At 34.2% G+C, this 7,125-nt stretch overlaps 1 protein-coding gene across 1 annotated transcript; it reads left to right on the plus strand.

Annotated features, from left to right (window-relative positions):
• The first annotated feature begins 895 nt into the window (after nt 1-895).
• On the plus strand, nt 896-6,799 carry LOC136983991 (adhesion G protein-coupled receptor E1-like). The gene is made up of 6 exons (XM_067280884.1): nt 896-1,068; nt 3,284-3,327; nt 3,468-3,645; nt 3,841-3,951; nt 6,266-6,355; nt 6,431-6,799. The coding sequence occupies exons 1-6, from the start codon at nt 915-917 to the stop codon at nt 6,625-6,627; spliced, it is 774 nt and encodes a 257-aa protein (XP_067136985.1). The 5' UTR covers nt 896-914; the 3' UTR covers nt 6,628-6,799.
• Nucleotides 6,800-7,125: the final 326 nt, after the last annotated feature.

Consider the following 7,125-nt stretch of genomic DNA (forward strand, 5'->3'; position numbering starts at 1 on the left):
ACGAAACAAAACTGAGAAAAACACTCGAAACGAGAAAATTTTGACCGCACGAACTAAAAATCCAACCGTTCGCATTAACAATCAACGACCGCTCGCAACAATAAAACTCTGACAATTTGTTAGTACACAGAGTTTTATTGTTGCGTTGCCACGAAAGTTAATATTAAGAGTTTGGCCAAATTGCGTGATTTTCCCTGCATATACTCGTACATTGATGTTAACGTCAATATGTACGCAAAAACCTAATATTCTCGTATAAAGATGAATAGAAATTTCGATCTTATCATGTCCCTTACAACCGGAAAAACAATAAACTTCAAGTATAGAAACCCCAATTTTGTCTACCTTTGTAATTTAGTTAAGCAGCTGGAGGGCGCTTTAAAGTTTAGAGTATAGCGGTGTGAATTTCATATGAGATATAATGTGTATATAAACCATAGCGAAAATTAACCATTTAATGTATTTATTTATTTCCATTTTGCTTTAAGAACTCTAACAATTCGATTAAATCTGGACTAAACGAATATTAACAATAAAGAAAGTGAAAAGTATCTCCTAAAATAAGTGTAAAGAACGCAAACCGAAAGTCGCGTTATTTCAATTGAAAAATTTTTCCCTTAAAGCAGTTAGATAGATGACTCTATTGTTAAAGGTAAAGTATGACGTACAGGGGCAAGCCACTACTGATTTGGTTTGGAGATTTTAAATTAATTAAATGAAAAAGTTAATTAATATATTTTTGTAATTGTAATAACCTGAAAAAAATTAATCACAAAACGAAAATGAATAAAATATTTTATTTCGTTTTCATTTTCATTGTAATCAGTTTTGACATTCGACAATTTCAAAAATTCAAATAATTCGAACACATTAATTTACTACAAACATTCATGCGCTTTATAGTTATTCCATAAATGCAAGTAATAGAAATGTTTAAAGTAATTTTAGTTTTTGCTTCGGTAAAAATTATATTTGGTCTATCTAAAGTTGGATTTATGCCTCTGAAGGCCAAGTATTCAACACCCGACGAAGCATTTGCTTATTATTATGATCAAAACCAACCAAACTGTAAGATTTTATTTTGTAATTTCTGTGTTATTAGAATTAGCTGTTAATATGTTAATTGGTAGAAAGAGACATCGAGTCTTATTCGCCACTTGTCTTTTTATAATCAATAATTTTTTTTTAAATATACGATGCAATTCTGGTTAGTGTTGCCACCTTTACAAAATCGCTGATCCGGACGGCAGGCCAGGTTTGTTCGAACAGAAGTTCCTGACGCTTGCGCAATGTCATTTTATAATGCGAAGAATAACGTGCATGCAGGTTCTAAATCACTTACAGTTAGGGACTAGGGACTTGCGTAGGAGTAATATACAAGCAAAAAAAAAATGTCAAAAGGCAGGTCGCGCGTCACACGTCAGCGTAAACAGAGTAACTTGGCGGAATGGCAGATGAGTTTCAGTGAGTGTGAGGTCTTTCGTTGTTCAAATGGTGTAAATTTATAACAATATTTGCAGAACTTTGTTTCATCGTAATTTCACAATTTCTATGAAATTCCCGGACAAAATTAATAGTTCACCCGGACAGTGACTCAATTCCAGGACTGTCCGGGTGAAAACCGGACAGGTGGTAACACTAATTCTGGTATATAATTTTATGGAATTATTTATACAGAGCAAACAAAGCTGAAATGCAGAATAATATCACAAAATATTGGACTTTTAAATTGCAATGGCTTTATTTACTTATATCAAGCATTTCAATGTTACAAACTCATAAATTTGACACATCGAACAGAATAGGTTTGAGAAATCCGATTCTAAATACACTGAACTTCCGTTTATAAGTGCATCGTCAAAATATTATTAAAAAATTATTTTAATATATATATATATTAAAATAATATATCTGCATATTAAAATATTTACTGTAAGATGACAAAGTATCATAAGCAACATTCAGCTTTTCTCTTCTAAGGGACGGAAGTGAGGTAAAATCATTAGCCTGGTTCTATAAACAACAGATCTGAAAAAATATCCTACTATTCTTGTAAAGGACCGCTTTTAACAGAGTAGGGGTAAAAGCGACACGAGCTTGTTAATTTGTCCCACCTGGCGTTATGTTTGTAAACAGTCGGGGAAACAAAGGGAGTAGCGCCTCTGTTTATGGGACTTGTGTGTGAGCGGTAAAGTGTTTACCACATGCTAGCCTACTAGAAAAAAATGTAAACAAGGGGCGGACGTTTCGGTAAGCTGTTTCGTCGGGAGAATGGCCGACGGTTTTGGAAGCTGCCGATGAAAAGAAGAATCTGAATTGGTCGGAAGTCGTCGTCCAAGAACTCGTTAAATAGAAAGACGGTGAGAAGGGCGAGAGACCGAAGACGTGGTAGTCTCTGACACTTAGGAAGCCCGCGAGGTGTAGAGAGAGTGTTCTCCTCAGAAATTCCTCAGAGAAGGGTTAGTGTAGAGACAGGACGGCCACACGGTTGAGTCAACTCCCAATGACTAAGGCCTCTCCCAAGTTGTATAGTTCCGGGTAACCAATCTGTTATGTAAGACACCACCTGCTGTTATCTAGTAAATAGTATGTTTCCAAACTTGTATATTCTACCTACTGTAAATAAACTGTAAATAGTGTACAATTTGAGTGTGGAGGTGTACTTTCATCGAACCGGAAAACTATCGGATCGTGACACATACCGAACCCAACTCATCAAAACGGAGTTCGGGAGATATCATCACGAGATCGTCACGGAGATCTTCACTATTCTTAAAATTAAAATACAGCAATTTTATTTTTAGGATTGAATTTTGGGGGAATGTAATAATTATACATAGAAATGTAAAATTTAAATTTCTACATGATATTTTTGAAAATAGAAAAAAATCTACATTTTATGTTTATTGACTAAATATACATTTTAGCTTATAAAACTTGGGACTCACACTTGCATCGCGTTATAATGAGCTGTGTATGTACTGTACAGTATATTATTTAAAACTTCTGCATAGTTGTTTTTATAGTTTAGAGATCTATTTTGGATTATCAGTGTTTTCCGGTTTTCTGCACACACTAGTGCACATTAGTACGGATAATCGGGAGTTCGGTATACTTATAAAAAATACAAATCTGAATCAAATGGCCAGACCGAATAGATAGGTATTAAAATATAATCAATAATTAAATAACTGTCTTTTGTTTGTTAAATTAATGCTTCTCAAACATGTGCTAAAATTTATTATAGAAAGAATTTACTTATATTTCAATTGCTTTTTTTTAGTTAATTGTTTTGGCTCTCAATGCATAGTTGGTGTCTGCTGGAAAGTGAGTTGAAAATTTTTAAATCTAAAATAAGTTTTTTCAAGTTAGAAAATAAACTATTTCCTGAAAATTGTTTATTAATGATAATATTATTTTATAATAATAAAATTTAATTTTATATTACAATAAATTATCAATTTTAGACTTGTACTTGTGGCTGTCTCTGCTTCCCAGGCTTCGGTGGCTCTGAATGTGATCAATACATTGGAGCTTGCACGGAAAAGGCTCAGGAATTTTGCAAGCCATTTTTATGCATGGACCATCCTAGAAAAACATTAAATTTCTCATGTGCTTGTCCGGAAGGATGGATATACTCGACAGGTAATTATTATTATAATTTCTTTCAAAACATAATATTTACATTTCAATAGAAAGAAATACTGAACGCTAATGCAGTAATATATGAATAAATTGGCTTTTGAAACTTCATACGAATGCAAAATACTTTAAATTAGAAAATTTGTAAAGAGTAAAGACGATTATATTAACAAATATTTTTTTAAATTTATATTATAGATCCTGATGATCCTAGTTGTAATGATGTAGATGAATGTGTATCTGAGACCAATCCAGTCTGTGGTACTCAACAATGCATTAATACTCAAGGAAGTTATATTTGTGCAGATGGTATATATATATTATTTATTTATTTGCTTTATGGTATGCTTTTCTATCAAAATGTTAGTAAAATAAATCAGCGCCGTCTGCAGACTATGAAAAAGGGGATCACAAAGTATAAAAAAGAGCATCGTACATTATGCGCGGAGCTTCAAACTCTACGATTCAATGTCGGATCACGGCTTTCATAAGGTGGCGCTGCTCGCATTCGGGGCTAACAAGGTCTATATAAGAAGGTCAGGACACGCGTACTGTAGCCGCCATTTTGGGACTTTTTGAGCTGCATGTTTAAAACAAACTCGTACGAACAGTCACTTTTATACGACACAATTTAACTACAATTTCATAAATTAGTTTAATTAATGTCGTATAAAACTGATTGCTCGTACTGTACAAGTTTGTTTTAAACATGCGACTCAAAAAGTCCCAAAATGGCGGCTCCAGTATGCGTGTCCTGACCTTCTTATATAGACCTTGGGAGCTAACTTGGTCTTGAAAACGAGGAATGGAGTTTTGGTCAATATACGACGAAGTTGCATGAGTCAATGGACAAATATCGTTCATTAGTTTCTTTTATATTTGCAGAATGGGTAGAAGTCATGAATTTTTCTGTTGTTTGGAACCCTCTTGGGGAATTAGGAAAAGGGCACCGCGAAGAAAAGGGGGCACCTGCCCCAAGTGCCCCAATGTACAAGTTCCTTGATAATCCGGCCCCGCAATTATCCGTCTTACCCCCCGTGTGATCGCCTGTGAAAATTTTGATTCTGTCACATTTCTTTACTTGTTTTCTCGGTTTTATTTCTTTGAAGAGTATTGCATTTCAGCCTGCCGTATTATTTCCCTATTTGCCTTCAAAAAGAATCAATACCGAAGGGCAACAGGTCCATCATTCATTGCCTCCAGGCATATACTCTCGGTAATCCGACAGTTTTCTCTAATCTGGCACTCTTTCGTGCAAGAAATAGCCGAATTGATGAGAATCCGTTGTATTTATAATAAAGATATTGAATTTCATTAAATACACGTAGAACTATTTGTAACTCCGCTTCTATAGTTTTAAGCACATAATATAATATTCAGCTGTCTTATAATTAATGCAAAGTTAAATATAATTCACAAATAAGACATCCATAGATCTATGTGACATGTCAACTGTCTGTGGATCCGGATTTGAATTTCGTTTTTGACACATAATTTATACTCGATAGTTATTTATTCAACATCTTCGATGAGAATGATGTTCAATGTTGCTTGATCCTATTGAGGATCGGGCACGCCCGAATTAAGATAGTTAGCCATATAGGCCTACAGTAGCTTTAATATGCTAGAGCATCGAGTTAATCAAACAAACCGTAGATTATATTTTAATACCAAAACAATAGACGGCCGGATGACCGAGCGGTCAAGGTGGCAGCCTACAGCTCTGGGGACGCCGAGGTCGAATCCGGACGGGTCGAAAAATCCCCAGGAATTTTTCGGAGGGTGGTCCGTCTGGATATGTCGGGCTCCGACCCTCAGCATCCGACTTCCCCATTGTGGGCCTGGCCGAACCCATGATGGGTTTGCTAGAGAAAGAGGCCCTCTTAGTACTCACAGAGCGGAAAGAGTTAAAAACAACTAATGGTCTTCATTAAGAATTCCAGTAAATAATCTCTGACTAATTAATGACTGAGAGATATGAGACTCCAACGTATTAAAACCAGTTAGGATATTATAGTCCAACTGTAGTGTGGAGCTGCGCTAACGGAGATTAAGGAATTCTGCTACGTTCGTTCTTTTATTTTTGAAATTTAACCTATTTAGCACACATATCCACTACTCTATTCCATTATTTTTTTTATTTAAAAATATATCATTTAACAATAATATATATTTTACGCAAACTAAGTTTTTTGTCGTTTAACGTGCAAAATGAAAAGAAATAAATAATGCAAAACAGTGTATTAATTAACAGTTCATAACGCTTCGCACTTACCCACTCTCAAAATTATGTAACGTTTAGATCAACCTCGTTAATTGTACAAAGGAATAACACAAAGCATTGAATACTGAACGTTGTTTTATTAATTACGTACAAAACAGTGATGATTCAGTATACGACTCTTTTGAAACAAAAATGAATCACTACAGATGAAACGTATTCTGATTGGATATGTGTGCCATTTTTCGATGCTTATTCTCTTGCCCATCTTGTAAATGTAAATAACCGATTAATGCGTACTTTAGAAAGTAAATATAAATTCTACATATATTATAAGAATGTTATATTTTTAACTTGTATTGAATTGCATATACAGCATTGAAAACAAATTATTTTATTTAGTACCCGCTGGGCCACCTGAATATAATCCCGACGTACCTTCAACTGTACCTTCTGGTTCATATACTCCTGTCGATCCTGATTTTAAAATAGGTAAGAAATTTTTATGCACATATACAACACGTTTAACACATATTTGCAACTTACTGTATTTTATAATCTTTACAGCGGACATGACTTACATAGAAAAACAACTCATTCCCTATAAGAAATATTTTTCAGCAAAAGAGATGAAACAAATTTGGAGAGATCACTTTGAAATAGCTGCTGTTTATTTTTATAAATATCCACTTGCCTATCAACTTTATATGAAACGTCCAATCGATAACAAAAGAGCTCAAACTTACGTTACAATCGAGCATTAACTTCATATATTTATCAAAAATTTTAAATGTAATAAATTCATTCATTTGTGCTTTATGTATAAGATGTATGTACACGAAAAGTTACAACAAATATATATGCGAGTAAATTATCAAGTAAATATACAAATATATTGGTTTTAATATCACGAGTAATTCGATTTGGAATAAAATATGCAGCATTTACTTCATACCAGTTTACCAGTTCTTCGAATCTTTTCACTTTCTTTTTTTTTTTTTTTTTTTTTTCCTTTTTAATCCAATTACAGTAGTTATTTTGACAGGCGGATGGCCGAAGCCGTAAAATCGTACTTCGGAGGTCTTGGGTCTCTCCCGTCATCATTCGGCCGCCCTATTGTGGACCTGGCCGAACCCATGATAGGTATGGAAAAAAGACCTTAATGCCCACGGAGCGGAAAGACTGATTAAATAAATAAATAAATAGTTGAAATTTATAGGCTTTCCGTTCCGTTTCCATTAAATCAGCGGTTCCCAACCTTA

Source organism: Centruroides vittatus, unplaced genomic scaffold (genome assembly GCF_030686945.1).
Source record: "Centruroides vittatus isolate TY-2023 unplaced genomic scaffold, ASM3068694v2 contig_900, whole genome shotgun sequence".
Lineage (NCBI taxonomy): Eukaryota > Metazoa > Arthropoda > Arachnida > Scorpiones > Buthidae > Centruroides > Centruroides vittatus.

Excerpts from the sequence above, each read along its gene's own strand:
- LOC136983991 (XM_067280884.1), top strand. The coding sequence starts at position 915 with ATGCAAGTAATAGAAATGTTTAAAGTAATTTTAGTTTTTGCTTCGGTA. Across the intron at positions 1,069-3,283 it reads TGATCAAAACCAACCAAACT|TTAATTGTTTTGGCTCTCAA; the intron begins GTAAGATTTTAT and ends GCTTTTTTTTAG. Across the intron at positions 3,646-3,840 it reads AGGATGGATATACTCGACAG|ATCCTGATGATCCTAGTTGT; the intron begins GTAATTATTATT and ends TTTATATTATAG.